We start from the raw sequence: 17,669 nt of genomic DNA, 5'->3' as shown, positions 1-17,669 counted from the left end.
ACAAAACCTGGCAAAGACTCAATGAAAAAAGAAAACTACAAGCCAGTTATGATGAACATAGATGCAAAAGTCCTCAACAAAATACTAGCAAAACAAATTCAACAGCATATCAAAAAGTTAATTTGCCATGATCAAGTAGGTGCCATTACTGGGATGCAAGGATAATTCAACATATACAAATCACTAAATGTGATTCAACACATAAAAAGAATTTTAAAATATATGATCATCTCAACAGCTGCAGAAAAAGCTTTTGATAAAGTGTACCCTCCATTTACCATAAAACCCCTCAAAAAATCATTTCTTAGTTATCAAAGGAAAATACCTGAAAGTAATAACAGCCATGTATCTATGACAGACCCACAGCCAACACTGTACTGAATGGGCAAAAACTGGAAGCATTTCCTATGAAAACTGGAACAAGACAAGGATACTCACTCTCACCACTCCTATTCAACATGGTACTGGAAGTGCTAGCAAGAGCAATCAGGCAAGAGAAATAAATAAAAGGCAACCAAATAGGAAAAGAAGTCATCAAACTATCTCTCTTCATGGAAAATATGATTCTATATATAGAAAACCAAGTAGATTCCACTAAAAGGCTCCTGGAACTGATAAATGACTTCAGTAATATTTCAGAATACAAAATCAATGTACCAAAATCAGTAGCATTTATATACACCAATGGTATTCAAGCTGAGAGCCAAATCAAGAACACATCATATTTACAGGGCTGGGCATGATGGCTCATGCCAGTAATTCAAGCACACTGGGAGGCCAAAGCAGGAGGATCACTTGAGCTGAGGAGTTCAAGACCAGCCTGGGCAATATAGTGAGACCCCATATCTATAAAGTAAATAAATGAAAAAAAGTTCCATTTACAATAGCTGCAAAAAAATACCTAGGAATACATCTAACCAAGGGGGTGAAAGATCTCTCCAAGGAGAGCTACAAAATACAGCTAAAAGAAATCGTAGATGACACAAACAGATGGAAAAACATTTCATGAGCATGGATTGGAAGAATCAGTTTTGGTAAAATGGACACACTGCCCAAAGCAATCTATAGATCCAATACTATTCCTCTCAAACTACCAACATTATTTTTCTCAGAATTGGAAAAAAAAAACTATTCTAAAATTCATTTGGAGCCCCAAAAGAGCCAGAATAGCCAAAGCAATCCTAAGCAAAAAGAACATCACATTATCTGACTTCAAACTATACTACAAGGCCACAGTAACCAAAACAGCATGGTACTGGTGAAAAAACAGACACACAGACTGATGGAACAGAATAGAGAACCCAGAAATAAAGCCACAGACAGCTATTTAATCTTCGACAAAACCAACAAAAATAAGGAATAGGGAAAGGACTACCTATTCAATAAATGGTTTGGGGATGGCTGGCTATCCATATGTGGAAGAATGAAACTGGACCCCCGCTTTTCACTGTGTAGAAAACTTAAGATGGATTAAATATTTACATGTAAGACCTCAAACTACAAGAATCGTAGAAGAAAACCTAGGAATTACCCTTCTTACCATTGGCCTTGGAATTTGTGACAAAGTCCTCAAAAGCAATTGCAGCAAAAACAAAAATTGACAAGTGAGACCTAATTAAACTAAAGAGCTTCTGCACAGCAAAAGAAACTATCAACAGAGTAAACAGACAACCTACAGAATGGAAGAAAATATTCACAAACTGTGCATCTGACAAAGGTATAATATCCAGAAATCTATAAGGAACTTAAACACATTGAACAAGCAAAAAACAAAGAACCCCCTTAAAGAGGTGGAAAAGACATAAACAGACACTTTTCTAAAGAAGACATACAAGCAGCCAACAAACATATGAAAAAATGCTCATCATCACTAATCAGATAAATGCAAATCAAAACCACAATGAAATACCATCTCACACCCGTTAGAATGGTGATTATTAAAAAGTCAAAAAACAACAGATCTTTGCAAGGATATGGAGAAAAGGAGATGCTTATACACTGTTGGTGAGAATGTAAATTAGTTCAGCCAGTGTGGAAAGCTGTTTCAAGATTTCTGAAATTATTAGGAACCATTTGACCCAAGAATCCCATTACTGGGTATATATTCAAATGAAAACAAATTGTTCTACCAAAAAAACACATGCACTTGTATGTTCATCACAACAGTATTTACAATAGCAAAGACATGGAATCAATGTAGGTGCCCATCAACAGTGGATTGGATAGAAAAAGTGTGGTAAATATATATGATGGAATCCTATGCAGCCGTAGAAAGGAATGAAATCATGTCCTTTTCAGTGACATGGATGCAGCTGGAGGCCATTATCCTAAGCAAATGAATGCAGGAATGGATAATCAAATACTGCATGTTCTTACTTATAAATGGGAGCTAAACACTGGGTACTTATGGACATGAAGATGGCAACAGTAGACACTGGGGACTACTAAATTTTAGGGGGAAGGATGGAGGGGAACAAGAGTTGGGAAACTAACTGGTGTACTATGCTAAGTACCTGGGTGATAGGATCATTTGTACCCAAACCTCAGCATCATGCAATATACCCAGGTATAAAACCTACACATGTACCCCCTGAATGTAAAATAAAAGTTGAAAAAAAGTAAATTAAAAAATAAGGATTTAGCTTCCAGTATGAATCTCATTCTTTTGTTGTTTCAGTGTGAAGATCACTTTTTAAAATGACTGCCTTTGGCATTTGTCTTGTTGCTACAGGTGTGTGACACATTTGTTTATGTGAGGCAGTGTCAAGAAAAGTGGGTTCTCAGATATGATTAAATCTGCATTGCTAAACCTGGTTGGGGTTTGTACAATTTAAAATATGCTCAGCTTAACATTAATTAGATATCTATACTTTGGATTACAAGTGCCTGGATATCATTATCTGTTTAAATATTTGATATTTGGTTATTTAGATATATTTAAAAATATTCCAGGGATGTGTATCTGTGTGTTTTTTACATTGTGGTAATTTTACATTAGACTTTATTTGGGACTATTATCAGATAGAAGATGATTAATGTGTCTTTCAAAGCTTTATTTCCAGTAGGAGAGATTACATTTATGATTTAAAATGAAGTGTGTGGAATGAAGAAGGTCTGGAGTCTGGTTAATATTTAAACATCCCTATTAACAAATATTTCACCCTAACGTTGTGTCTAAAATAGAGCCTCAGAGAATACATGCAGCTTCATTGATACAACAAGTAAATACCTGCTTTATGAAACTCTTGTCTTAACAATGTTAAAGATTTAAATATGATATTGAAGGCCATTGTGGATTTTTTTTTAAAAAGGAGGTCAACTTATTGTATTCTAGATATACTTTAATTTCTAAATGGATTTAAAATGAATAGTAGGGATCTGAAGTCTGTCTATACAGCAGGAAATAGGTAAGTAATTACAGCTTATAGAGTTACTTGGAGTGGTAAATGATTTTACTGGAGGTCAAATAACTGTCAAGAGATAACAGCTCATATTAAGTTCTCATAGTGTGTACCTTTTTTGGAATGTAGAGAAAGTAGGTGCTTTTGATGCAAAAGTTAGCTGAGGCTGATTTTTTTGTGGGGGAGGGTGTGAAAGGTAGTAAAATGTTTGATTCCAAAGTAAAATAACAGATTTGGGCAACTCTGATCACTTAACCTAATATACTGTTTCTCTGTATTAAAGTGATATCTAATTGTTCAGAAATTAAAACCGACATTTCCGGTGTCTCCCATAATATATAACACTGCATATGTCTTTAAGTCAAATCCAGACTTCTTATTGAAAAACTATGTTCTGGCTGCCTAGGTAAGTTTGTATAGACCTAGCAAACAGAGCAGTAGCTTTCAGTATTTTTTGTAGTTCACTGTAGTGAAGTTTAATTATATAAATGAAAGGTGCTGGTGTAATTGGATAGTCTTATTTGAAAACCACAGTTCATGAAATTGAGCCTGTTTTAAAGGGGCTCTGTGTGTGTGTAGGTATGTGTGGATAGAGTTTTCTGAGTTTAAGGAATTTTTGTACGTAAACAACAGAGACCTATATTCTTGCTGTTGCTCGATTGTGGTTTATATTTTAGAGAGCTAGTATCTGTAGTATGATAGAACTGTGGTTACTCTAAGAAACCTAATGCCATTTGTGTCAGGGCTATTTCATTGCTTTTTCCATCTCAGAGAAATCAAATGCAGCTTGAGGAAAAAGTGGAAATTAATGATATACTGAGATAATATGTGTTTGCATATATCATTTTGATGCTGTTTTGGAGAATAGGTAGTCCATAGATAGGCAGATGGGGATTTTTAAGTACATAAGCTGTAAATCAATCCATTCAGTCAGATCATTTAACTTATATGGAAGAAGGATGAGGAACAATACTACATTTTTATGTACAGAAATAACATCAGTTGTTTAACATTCCCTTTTTGGCTCGTTAACAGCTTGTGGGTAGACGTAGCCCTGGATTGTTATTACTTGGTTACCTTAGGATATTGACCAGAGGAAATGGACAGGAAAATGGCAGAAAGATCTAGGGAATGAAGTACTCATTTGAAAAAACAGTCAAAAGGAACAAATTATCAATTATTTGAGAATGAGTTCTCAGAAATTAGGTTATATGTTTTTGAAAGCAGTGGCAAAAGTAGAGGATTTATTTATTCATACCATTCTAGTTCCAAAAAAGATTACAAAGTAGATGGGTTACTTATCTTGGTAATATGGGTTTTAGATCAAGGTGAATTGAGGGGGAAAATGGGGAGAAAGTGCTTTTCTTACTGCAAAGTTTCCTCTCAACTTTAGCTCTGGGCTTGTTCTCACCCTCCAGGGGTAACTTGTTCATCTCCTGGTTGACTAATATGTACTTGGGCAGCTCAGCGGGGGACTGCATGATCTTTTCAATTCCAGTCTCTAATGTTGATATCAAATAAGCATTTTCATTATTGATCAAGTCATCTCATTTAGATGCCTGTATCCTAGTAAAAAGTATCTTGCCTCGGTAATAGTCTGTACATGTAAACATTTAAGCTTTTAGTGTGTTATAGGTCTTAATATCAGTGTTACTGTACTTATTAAATAACATTTTGCCTTAAAGGTCTAATTTAGACTAAAACTTGTATTATCTTTTTTTTAGGACAGCCAGTAGAGGGGACTTCATGTTTTCTGCGGATCGTTTGGTAGGTGCGGGCTTTTTATTTTCATTTCATTGTTTTGCCTAGTGATATAATCATGGTAGACCAAGGGGTATTTTTGTTCTAGAGCATTCTGGGGCTGAAAGAGATTGTACTAAGTAACCATCATCTTGCTAGGCTAATGAAGTATTGTTTCACTGTTGCATTAAGGGTCTACTTCAATACTTTTCACCACAAAGCATTGCCCATGAACTAATTCCCTGTATTTCTGAGATATCACTACCTCTCAAATGGATCTTGGTAACTTGAGTCTCAGCAATTCTTAAGTGCCTCCTCTTAGGGCAGTGAAGTACATTAAAAGAAAACCAAAAATGTAAGGAGACCTAATAGTTACACTTGTGGTATCCAGCGAATGTACAAAAATATATTTCTTGTAGTTTACGGCAGCAGCGGGAGGAGGCTTATTTTGCCTCTTCTTTCCCGTACTAGCCTTCACATGTGAATAGTACATTTGACTGTCTATGCTTTCCTGAGGCACTTCCTATTAAGGATTGACCAAGCCCAGTTCTGTTTATCTAGTGTGATCTGAGAAGATCTCAGTCCAAAGTGGTTTGTCTTCAGGGTAAGCACTGTGTTTTCTTCTTGTGTTAATATCTAAGCATGCTCAGTGCTTAGAGTGAGGTTGACATGTTTTCTGCTGTGGATATTAGTTTTAATCCACAGCAGAAAATACATTACATTCAGGAAAGTTTAGTGTATATTTACATTTATATATAGTCTAATGTATATTTATATTTAGTGTATATTCATGAAGCTTAGTGTATATTTCATGAATGTATTTCACTGAACTTGTGTGAATCAGGCATTGTGCTAGGCTGTGTCCAGAGAGATGAGATACAATAGTGAAGAAGGTAGGCATGGTCCCTAATCTCATGGTGTTTATGATTTAAATACTAGATTTACAAACTAAGTACAAATTTAGTTTGGGAAAGAAAGGAATGAACATGGCTTCTTAGCCCCAAAGTTATAATCAGGTTAAGGTAGATAATTAAAAGGAATGTGAAAAAAGGCATGAAACTTTTCATTTATGTTTTGCCTGAGGAATTCATTCCAAAAGAGCATAGACAACTCCTGTTCTGCTTTTGGTCATAAATATTCTTGGTTCAGAGACCAATTTTATTTAAAATTACTTGAGTTTTCAGTGGCAGTAATAACCCTTGGATAGTAACAAGATAAATGTGGATGACATTCCTGGAGCAATAGTTAGGTCATTCTGTTTTTTATGCTTTTATCAAACCAAAAGAACTGGCTCGAATAATTTGTATCTTAATGGCTGCTGTTTTGGTGTTTACTGGTAGAAAATGGTTCCTCTTTCTTTTGCTGTTCTTATGTTCTTTTTCTATAGAAAGTAGGAGTTAAGTTCAGTGTTATTGTAAGATGTTTCCCTGAAAGGACAAGCATAATCTTAGCCCAATGAGATAGTAAGGACCTATGGCATAATTCGCCTGAGGGGAAGATGAATTGGACCTCTCTTTGTTCTCTGCAGGTGGCTTTGAAGGTCCTGATATGGGGTGAGAAAGGGTCTGTTGTGGTTGTGGTAGAGCCTGGAGCTATTTAAGTTTATCTTCTTGAGGATTTCTAGTACACTATCTCCTGCAGCACATGTCATTAATATATATTATTTTATATATATTAATTTTATCCTGAATTTGTCAGGGTTCCCTTCCTTGGCCCTCAGATCCTTGGGTTCTTTATATTTTAGTTGCTCTTCTGATTTTATGCTCTCCTGTAAGAGTTGGGCACACTAATTTCTGTCCCAGTGTTGGAGGGGATGGGGATAGGAGGTAAGGACTGTTACTAGAAGGAAAAGATCTAGGCTCTTCAAAGAAAAGAATCCTCTTTTACCCTTGTAATTTGCTCATAAAAAAAATATCCACAGAAGATGCTGACTGTAGGTGAGTATGCACACATATGCAGTATTCATGAGGTGCGTGGGCCCTCTGTCTCATGCTGCTGGCTGACAAAATCCTGGCTTATTTAGAATTGATTGTTTTAATGGCAGCAGGGCGTTATTATATGTTGTGATAACAGAGCATGGGGGCCTGGTGCTTCTCACTGCTGTTGCAGATTCTCAATCAGTAATGTAATATTGATTGAATAAAATGTGCATTGCAGACTCAGCATTACCTTTATTGTAGTTGGCTCTGGTTGTTCATGGGATTACCATATCTTGTTTTTGGAGGCTCTTCTAGTAGTTCTGAGTGATGCTTTCCTTTGTACCACACATTACGATTGATATGAGCCTTCTCTTTAGCTAAGAAGCCCCAGTGCATTTTACTGGATCCTCCTTCAAGCTCAGTAAATTGGTTCAGCCAATGCACTCATTTATTTCCTCTAAAGAAGTTTCAGGCTTTATTTACATTATGGTGGGCCTTTGTTAAAAATAATCTGACTTAACGATTTCCAAGGTACTGTATAAAGCAGAGAAATTCCCAGTGGGCACTATTTCCAGAATAATAAGAAGTATATTACTTCCAAGAGTGCCTGCCATGACTGTTGTCACTTGCTGGAGTTTTGTGTCCTTCATAGTCTGGACTGACAGAGTGAGAATCAGAAGGCATATTGGAGCCTTTTGGTAGCAATCATGTGCCTATCTGAGGCTGGATACCTAGCAGCAAGTAGCATGGCATTTGGATCTATCCCCATATCTAACACATGATAGGGGGCCCCTTCCTGCCTCCATAAGTGAAACCTTTGCCTAGTGTGTTCATGACTCTGCCTACTGTTCAGCTCCTGAAGCTAACAGCTAACAGGAGATTCCCAGCAGGTTCTCAACTTCTTCTTCCTTTGACTCTAGATCAGACTTGTTGTGGAAGAGGGATTGAATCAGCTGCCATATAAGGAATGCATGGTGACCACTCCAACAGGTAACTAGGGCTGTTATTCTCAAATTTTCCTCATAAAAATTCCAAGCTAGAATGGGGAAAGATGGAAGTAACGCAGTCTTAAGTAAAATAAATATGCAAAATGAGGAGCCTAGGTGGAGCTATTCTTTTAAAATCTTAAAAAAAAAATTATCAGGCATTTAGGAAAGAAATCTGTGTAGATGACTTTTTGTTAATGACTTGCTTGTCAATTCAAGTTAAAGGTTAACAAATACTCTTCAGCATGCAGGTGTTGCCTCTGATGATAGCCCATTGGGACCATAGTTAAGAATTGCTGGCAGCTTATCTTCATCTCTATGGGAAAGCTGCTGGTGAGCACAAATGGGCAAGTCTGTTTTGGCACTGAAATTACATGGTAAAAAAGGATAGAAAGTAAAAAAGAAAACTAAAAATGATAAGAATTGGAGACGATGCTTTGTTCTATCCTTTAATAGAAAGTAGCCAAAGATCTCTGTTTCAGGGATTTGAAATTATGATTTGGTTCTTTAGTAAATAATGGAAAACTGTTCTATTCAAAGGGTTGACTTTATGAAAATTGGGGACTGAGCTTGTTGCATCATAATTGACACAAATTCAGGATGAGACCAAGAGTTGAGCATGTCTTAATAACTACTTCAGCCACTTTCTTCTGCTTTTAAGGAAGAATGGAGGCTCATACAGAAGAATGGAATGAGGAGGCTTTCTGCTGTGGCTCACAGTGGGGTCCCAGTTTGAATTGATGGGGTACATAGCATTCTCGGAGTGCGGTGATTGTCCTTTGAATTCAGTTTGAGGAATGTATATGTGAACATCATGTTATAATAAGTCCTATTCCCATTCAATGAAGTCTGCCTCTCCCAATTATCCCCACAGGTTTCTTATGAAGAATTAAGAAGTAACTGAAAAGTCACGACTCATCTTATTACTTCCACAGGGAATCTCAGGCATTATACAGTGTATCTGAACAAGGGTTGCTTTGTGCCCATCTACTTTAAACCACAGATGCTTTATAGAATAAGTAGGTTACTCCAGTGATGAAAGATAAATTATTTGGTTTTATTTCCTAACAGGGTACAAGTATGAAGGAGTGAAATTTGAGAAGGGAAATTGTGGGGTCAGCATAATGAGAAGCGGTAGGTTCACATGTGTGTGATTTTTGTCTCTTTGTATGCATAGAAATGGTTGCTGTTTTTCAGAAGAGAGGCAGGCTTGTCTGTCATAATTGCAGCCTGCCTTTAGTTAAATCTCACCACCTGTGTTATCTATCCTCATGGTGCTGTGGAGTCATGTCCTGTGTGAGTCTAGGTTTGGCTAATTTTAACTAGAGCGTATTCCCTAACAGAGTGCTCCCATGGGCAAGCCACCTTTCAAAGAGATTCAGGGGATGATGGGAGGATAGGAGGATGTGATGATGCTATCTTGGGGAGAATAGGGCAGTTTGAAGACTGAGGGAATATGGTATAAATTCGGGCCTGGAGAACTTTGAGTACCTGACGAGAAAGTATTTCTTTTGTTTTTATTTCTGTTGTTGGGCTAAATGACTTGTTTTATAGGTTTTTTTTAATTTTTTTTTTTTTTTTTTTTTTTGAGACAGGGTCTCATTCTGTTGTATAGGCTGGAGTATGGTGGTGTGATCATAGTTCACTGTAACCTCAAATTCCTGAGTTCAAGTAATCCTCCCACCTCAGCCTCCTGAGCAGCTAGGACTACAGGCACGTGCCACTATACCTAGCAAATTGAGAAACAATTTTTTTTTTTTTTTTTGGTAGAGATGAGGTCTTGCTATGTTGCCCAGGCTGGTCTAAAATTCCTGGCCTCCAGTGATGCTCCTGCCTCAGCCTCCCAAAGTGCTGGGATTATGGGCATGAGCCACCACACCCAGCCTAATCCTTTTAAACTTTATATATGATGACTATGTGACCGCATAGGCAAAAGTGCTTGACTGTCATTAATTCTAGGTATTTCCATTTGCTGGTCTTATGAATGTTGTATTTGTATTTGAGTTCAACTGATTACCCTTCTAAACCAACCTTTGTATAGCAAAATCATTTGCCTGTGATTAGAACCTATACCTGTTACGTGGGATTTTTTCCATTCAGCAAACTTAATTGTTTTGCATAATATTTATATTTTTTTGCATAAGTGGTAGAAGCTCCACTTGTTTGCACTGAATACATATAGTTTAATTTTTAACATATAAACATTCACTTTTCTCTTTTGGTTATGAAGTTCTGTTTGTGAACAATTAAATGCCTCAAGTAAATTAGGAACTCCTTTTTTTCTAGGAGGTAGCTCTTAAGCATTGATAGCATTTCAGGACATTTCAGGACAATGATGTTCAACTTTTAAAAACTGGTAAAGACAATGGACTTTTAAGGTGCAGTTTCTTCTGTTTCAGTTCAGCTTCTTCCCTAAAGGCACAAGCATGGTCCATGCACCCTTAATATATACCAGATGACTTGTGGTGATGTACAGCATTGTTTATAACCTTAATAGCCATTTGTTGATTTTCATATATATTAGAAAGAAACTTGTTTTATATTTACCCTAGTGATATAGTTTCCTCTTAAAATAAATTTAAATGAAAACAATAAATTTTAAAAAAAATGTTAAGTAAATGGCAGTATTGGTAGAATTCTGATATGGCCTAAAATCTTGAAGATGGCATGAGAATGACTGCCTTTTGGCAAACACCCCCTTAAAGGAATTCAGAGTCAAAAATAGCTCTGTGTTCAGAAACCAACGGTGGTAGTGCTAATTATTGTTACCTGGGAGAGGGGGAACGATATACAACTTTTTCACTGCTTGCAGCAATACCTTTGCTGTTGAGAAGTCATTGTTGAGCTAAGTGATGTCCCCTGATGCTACCTTGACCTAAAAGGAGACTTTTTGATCTACAGCCTTTATTCTTCCATAAATCTTTTGCATTTTCTCAGACAAAAGTCACAAATTTAGGTGGTTTAAAGGCCTCTTTAAAATAATAGAGATAAAAATATTCCTGATATTAAAAAAGCTCAGGGAGCTGCTCAACAAAATGCTTTATTTCCTATAATCACGGAAGCATGACAGCTCTAAAACTTGTAAACCAGCAATAAAAGTAGCTTATTCTAGTTTCATTAACCAGCCCTTAACCTGGTTTCATTAACCTCCATTAAGTATGAAATATGAGCATATCAGAAATAAAAGCTGTCAGCTTCAGAATAATTATTGTCCTCTTCCTTCCTTTTTGTATTAATAACAGTGACAAACTATACTTTGGCCTTTTCTTGGGCTTTCTCTCTGTTTCCCCTAATATTTTTCCTTTCTTTTTTCTTCTTCAAGGTGAGGCAATGGAACAAGGTTTACGAGACTGCTGTCGATCCATACGAATTGGAAAGATCCTGATTCAGAGTGATGAGGAGACACAAAGAGCTAAAGTGTATTATGCCAAATTCCCCCCAGACATTTACCGGAGAAAAGTCCTTCTGATGTATCCAATTCTCAGTGAGTGGCTTCCGTTTATTTGTAACCTTTGGTTAGGGTTTAAATTCAACTTAGTGTCTGCCTCCTAGGTACCCTTATATAAAAGGCAAAAATAGTTTCTAAATGTGTTTTTCTCAGTTGGGAAAACTGCCCCGGGCAGTTCACTGGAGAGGTTTTATTGCATAATAAGAGAATATACAGTAGTCAGACCTTATTAGCCCCAACAAGCTTCTGTCTTGAACACATTGAAACAAATGATTTAATGAGGCAAAATATATAGAATGCAGAAAATATATTGAAACATATCTCCTCTTTAGCCTAATGAGTACAGCAGTGATTTTCCTCAATAATTTATTCTCTCTGGAGTAATATTTTTTCCTGCTCTTCTGTTCTCTTTCTTAAGCTTACTCAGACCACACTTGGCGTGGTCTTTAAGGGAGGTGAGAGGGATTATGTTAAATTTGATAGCTCATATACTAAATGAATTTAGGGCTCGGTATTTGATAACTCAAAAGTGTATGTGTCATGTTCATTATTGAAAATAGCATGGATAAAGAACAAGTACCTTCAGATGAAGTGGTTTCTTATGTTAGATTGCTATATTGCCCTTGCTTCAAAGACATTTTGTGGCCGGGTGCTGTGGCTCACACCTGTAATCCCAGCACTTTGGGAGGTCGAGGTGGAAGGATCGTGTGAGCCCGGGAGTTTATGACCAGCCTGGGCAACATATGGAGACCCCATTTCTGCAATAAATAGAAAAGTAGCTGGGTGTGGTGGCATGTGCCTATAGTCCCTGCTACTTGGGAGGCTGAGGTGGGAGGATGGCTTGAGCCTGGGAGGTCAAGGCTGCAATGGGCCAAGATCATGCCACTGCACTCCAGCCTGAGTGACAGAGTGAAGCCCAGTCTCAAAAAAAAAAAAAAAAAAAAAAAAAAAAAAAAAAAAAAAAGACTTTTTAAAATTAATGTTAAGGTTGCTAATGCATTTGGTTGTCTTTTGATTTTAGGCACTGGAAATACTGTAATTGAAGCTGTAAAAGTTCTTATAGAACATGGAGTTCAACCCAGTGTTATCATCCTACTCAGTCTGTTCTCCACTCCTCATGGTGAGTTCAGCATGAGGCAGTAACTAGGGCTCCAGATAGACCTGAGGTGGGTAAATATGCATTTTCTATCTTCTAATCTGGAGGAAAAGTTTATCTGCTTTCACATTAAATCTGAATCTAATTTTGGTAATTATAACTTGTGTTTGTCATTTCCAAGCTTACTGATAACATTTTATACCATTCTAATGTTCAAATGCAAATGGAGAAGTATGAACTAATGCCATTTAAAAGAATTGCAGTTGTTTTCCTGGTTTGGCCTGCAAATGACTGAAAGGTTCCTGTTTCCCTGAGGCCTGAGAACTGCTCACAAACAGCAAGAAATATAAGGTTCTAGCTAGCCCTGTAGTCTTACTGAAGTAATCTTTGCAGTGTGAAGTGAAGAGCGGAAGTTTTTAGTTAGACTTCTGCTCAAAGGGCAGAGAGAACTGTGTGTTCTCCGTTTCCTGAAGGTGGTGTACCTAACTTAAGATTCTAGTGTTTTTTGCCATACATTATAGAACAATTGGGAATATATTTTAAGAAAATAATTATAGGTGCATGTAGAAATTTAGCTTCTACGATGTTTATTGTAGAGTTATTTGGTATAAGAAAAAATGTGAAAGTATACAAATGACTCACAATAAGGAAATGGTTAAATAAATAATATATATTCAAAGGATATACTATTATGTAACTGTTAGATCATGTTTTTGGAAAATATTGAATGGCATCCAAAAATGTACACGGTAAATGTAAAAAAGCAGTATAAAAATAACAACATTAGAATAGGGTAAAGTGTTATCACCAAGCTTGGAGATGACTGGTACAAATTATGACTATTCTAATTACAAAAATCAGAGTTTGATTTAATATGGAACCTAATAAATCTTTCCTTAGCATGAGAGGCTAGACAGACAATGTTGTTTCAATTTTGGTTTCAAAATGCATACACAATGTTAATAGTGGTTATCTTAGGTTGGTGGGATTCTAAGTGCTTTTCATTTAATTTTTAAGCTTTAAATTGGTATTTTTCAAGTATTCTACAATGAATTTGTATTTGCTTCATAATTTTTAAAAAGGGCAATGTATGGTTTCTCTAGTCAGGTGTTTTCTCATTTCCAAAATTTCTAAGTCTTAGCCAGTTCTGAAGAGGCTACAGTATATCTAGTTGGGAAAGCTGGTTTCAGTAGGGTATTGATAGGAATTATGGCCTGTTTGATTGATTACTTTGCTGTTTCATAACCAAATATTACTTGTAGTTCAAATGTTGGTGGCAACAAAAGGTGATTTGCTTAATTATCATTTATATATATAACACAGGTGGCATTGAAAATATTGAGAGAATCCAATAATTATTAAAATTTTTGCCTTTGGGAATGGAAAAGCACTCTTTTTAGTTCTAATAGTATACATGAGAATGATGTACTATTCTTTGACATTTACAGCTGAAAAATTGTATCCTGTGGCAGGATTTGCTATGGATTTTTAGTTTGACAGGGTAATTAAAATAGTCATAATTTGTATTGGTCATCTCTAAGCTTGGTGATAACATTTAATGTGATTCTAATGCTGTTATTTATACATTTTTTACATTTTTACATTTGCCATGTACATTTTTTGATGCCATTCAGTTTTCCAAAAACATGATTTAACAGTTATATATTGTATCCTTTGAATATGTGTTATTTATTTAACCATTTCCTTAGTGTGAGTTATTTACATACTTTCGCATTTTTTCTTATGCCAAATCACTCTACACTGAACATCCTAGTCCTTGTTTTCTTTCCCTACCTGTTCCTCTCTCGATAAGCTAGAGTCCTAACTTCTAAAAAGCTGGTGTGCTCTGACACATCAGCTTTTTCTGTGAAAAACAACCACGCTATGAAACACTGCACTTGTTTCATAGTGTTTCAGTTGGGAAACCATTATCTTATGTGTGATCCTCTTTAATTTTTTTTTTTTAATAGAGATGGGGTGTTGCCATGTGGCCCAGGCTGGTCTCAAACTCCTGGCCTTGAGTGATCCTTCTGCCTGAGCCTCCTAAAGCTCTGGGATTACAGGTTTGAGCCACTGTGCCTGGCCTGTGATCCTCATTTTAAAAATGACTGTATTCACTCTATTACAGTCACCTTTAAAATACAATAAAATAAAAAATACTCTTCAGGGGGAAATTTCTGTAACTGAATAACTATATTTTTCAACTTGAGTATAAAATAATAATTCTAAGAATGTATTAGTGAGATGGAGGAGGCATAGTCTTGACTACTGTCAAAGCTTTTCAGACTTTATAAAAGGGAAGAGATTAACCAAGTCTGATTAGGTATTCAAAGATCATGGCTCTCTGTCTTCTGTCAATTTTAGACCTAGTGGCAATAACTACAAAATTCCTGAATTACAATTGGTGTTACCAAAACATCCTACCATAATAACCTTTTTTTTTTTTTTGAAGGTGCCAAATCAATCATTCAGGAGTTTCCAGAGATCACAATTTTAACTACTGAAGTTCATCCTGTTGCACCTACACATTTTGGACAGAAATACTTTGGAACAGACTAAGTTATTTAAGTAAAATAATTATCTTGTGTAATATTACAATCATGTTTTGATTTTCTATTTGTTTTACTGATTCAATTGAGAGGAGAGAAACACGGTTTAATGCTTGTTTAGTTTGGAAGTGCGTATATTTGAGGTTATATCTCATTTAGTTATTTGTTTACTGTTGGCACCAAATTCAACAATGAAGTACATGCCACTCTTACAAAACATAAATTTTAATAAAATTCTAATGCAAATTACTGAATCCTCAGTGCATTAAATTATTTCCTAATTTATGAGCCTCTTATTTTGGAGATTGCTTGAAGCCAGCAATAAAATCAATGAGGTACAGTTCTTGTCGCCATTGTTTGCGCAGTTTGTTTAGTTTGGTTTTAGCTCTAGTCAGGCTTCATAGATGTGGCTATTGCCATATTCCTGTACTGTTTTCTTTCTGATACTGGACATGCTAGTAACTTGGAGAGGAGAATAAAAGAATGTCTCCTGGAATTTTACATTCCCATTAATGTCCTCATTCAATTGGCAGACCTAGGATGTATGGTTAACTGTCAGACCATTATGTTCTTCATGGCTCATTTCCCAAACTGCATTGTTGGTAGGTGCCTTGCTAAGCTGTAATGCAGTGAAGAAGATGGTGGGGCATTTTCACTAACTGGAACTGTAATATTAATTTACAAGATTGAATCGGGGATATCTGGAAGCTGACAAGGGAGAGCCAAGTACTGTTAATGCCATCAATCCTCTAGGAAGGAATTGGTGGTTTTTCTGAAGTGTGGGAGAAAGGGTGGTTTCTTGCTGGATTTCATGGCCAGTAAGTAAATTTAAATGCTTCATTTTTAATTTGGATGTTTCTGCTAGAGACCTTTGATGTGGAAATTAGTTATTTTGCATGTTTGTCAACTGCAGATGTATTAAAATAGAAAAAAAAACCCATGCTTTTTATAAAAATGCCTAAGTTTTGTATATGTTCATCTTTAGGCTTCTGAAAGGAGAGAAACCATTTTGGAAATCAATGTTCGTGTTCTGAAATCTGCTTGTAAAACTCTGATCTCATTTTAAATTGATATTAAAACATTTTAACAGTGTTGGCTAGCTGATTACTTGGTTAATTATACTCCCATGGCCCCATAGGCAGCTGTTGTGGGCCTCTGTTCAAGAGCACAGAAAAGAGCAGAAGGAAATGTCTTAGAAAGAACCAAAGCTGATGAAATCAGCAAAGACTGGGGAGAGGAAGGAAGCATGGTGTAGACTGGATTATATTTTTCCTTTGGAGACTAGGATACTAGAAGAACTTCAGTATGTTTTTCCCTTTATTTTTGAAGACTGTCAGGTAATAAATTGAGATTAATAGATTACTCATATTACAGTTCTTCCATGGCAAATGTTGCTTTCAAGTTGTTATTGAAATTCTCATCTATACTTGTCCATTAACTGTCTTGATACAGTGTGGATTTTGTTTACTCCTGACTAACAGAAGTTATAACTAAAGCCCATTAAAGCCAGAATTTCTATCTCCCTCTCCCAGCACAGATGTGAACCAACAAATTTAGATGGAGAATAGATATGCTTGAGATTGGTGCATCAAACTAGTTGAAAAGATGACACCTACCACTATAGGAGGTAATAGCGGTCATAAATAGTCGCTTATTTAGGGCTATCAGATTTAATTGAGGTGACTTTCCAAAACAGCAAATTTACATTCAAGTGCACATATAGAACCATATTTTAAGCAAATTATTTTTGTATTACCAGCCATTTAGATTTAACATGTCTTTGTTCCTTGATTGATATTTAGTTGACTACATTTGGGTCCCACATGAAGAGCCTAGAATGAATAGTAGGAAGTATTCAATGAGGTCATAGTCCCCCCTGATGTTTATCTTCTATCCCTTTCTAGATTTCAAGAAAATTATACCTATGGCTTTTGAAGTTTGTGTCTTTTTAGCAAATGAGACATTATTTCTAGGGTTAATCACTTGCAGGACTCTTTGAGCATGGGACATTTTTAAGTCGAAATGAATAAAGAGTAACAGGGACTATCAAAACAAGATTGATTGTAAGTGATATTGAAAACTTCAGAGAAAGTAGAAAACTGTGTATATTCCTAATGAAGAAACACACCCTAGGAACAATAAAAAACAGCAATCAATAGTAGACAGTTGTATCAAATTGAATGTGCATCAGAATCACCGAGAGGGCCACAGGTGGCTGGGCTCCACCCTTAGAGTTTCTGATTCAGTAGGTCTCAGTTGGGGTCCAAGGATTTACATTTCTAACAAGTTCCCATGAGATGCTAATATTGTTTGGAGGAACACATTTGGAGTTTAGATATTTATTGTTATAATCGAAGCACATTAATGTTACAAGCTGTCTATAAAATAGATTTAGCTGTACCTCACAAATTTGGATATAGTATGTTTCATTGTCATATAGTAAAAATAATGCTTCAGTTTCTTTTCAGTTCTCTGTGACACAGGGTTATTAGAACATGCATTTAATTTCCAAAGATGGGATGTTACCAGA

The 17,669-nt window shown here is 36.1% G+C and overlaps 1 protein-coding gene across 4 annotated transcripts in view; it reads left to right on the top strand.

The window, feature by feature from the left end:
- The window catches only part of UPRT (uracil phosphoribosyltransferase homolog), a 173,238-nt gene extending 157,007 nt beyond the window's left edge, over positions 1 to 16,231 (top strand). For 3 of the 4 annotated variants that reach the window (XM_030933924.1, XM_010372295.2, XM_030933923.1), the window contains 6 exons: positions 5,126 to 5,168; positions 7,981 to 8,050; positions 9,118 to 9,180; positions 11,369 to 11,530; positions 12,516 to 12,614; positions 15,043 to 16,231. In XM_030933924.1, the coding sequence (XP_030789784.1) occupies positions 5,148 to 5,168; positions 7,981 to 8,050; positions 9,118 to 9,180; positions 11,369 to 11,530; positions 12,516 to 12,614; positions 15,043 to 15,149 (522 nt within the window). In that variant the 5' untranslated portion in view covers positions 5,126 to 5,147 and the 3' untranslated portion in view covers positions 15,150 to 16,231. Of the gene's footprint in view, positions 1 to 5,125; positions 5,169 to 7,980; positions 8,051 to 9,117; positions 9,181 to 11,368; positions 11,531 to 12,515; positions 12,661 to 15,042 lie in introns of all 4 variants that reach the window. The other variant, XM_010372296.2, reaches the window with a different exon arrangement.
- Positions 16,232 to 17,669: the final 1,438 nt, after the last annotated feature.

This window comes from Rhinopithecus roxellana, chromosome 7 (assembly GCF_007565055.1).
Source record: "Rhinopithecus roxellana isolate Shanxi Qingling chromosome 7, ASM756505v1, whole genome shotgun sequence".
NCBI classification, from domain to species: domain Eukaryota; kingdom Metazoa; phylum Chordata; class Mammalia; order Primates; family Cercopithecidae; genus Rhinopithecus; species Rhinopithecus roxellana.
The sequence above is the reverse complement of the archived record's forward strand: the minus strand, read 5'-3'. Positions and strand labels throughout refer to the sequence as shown.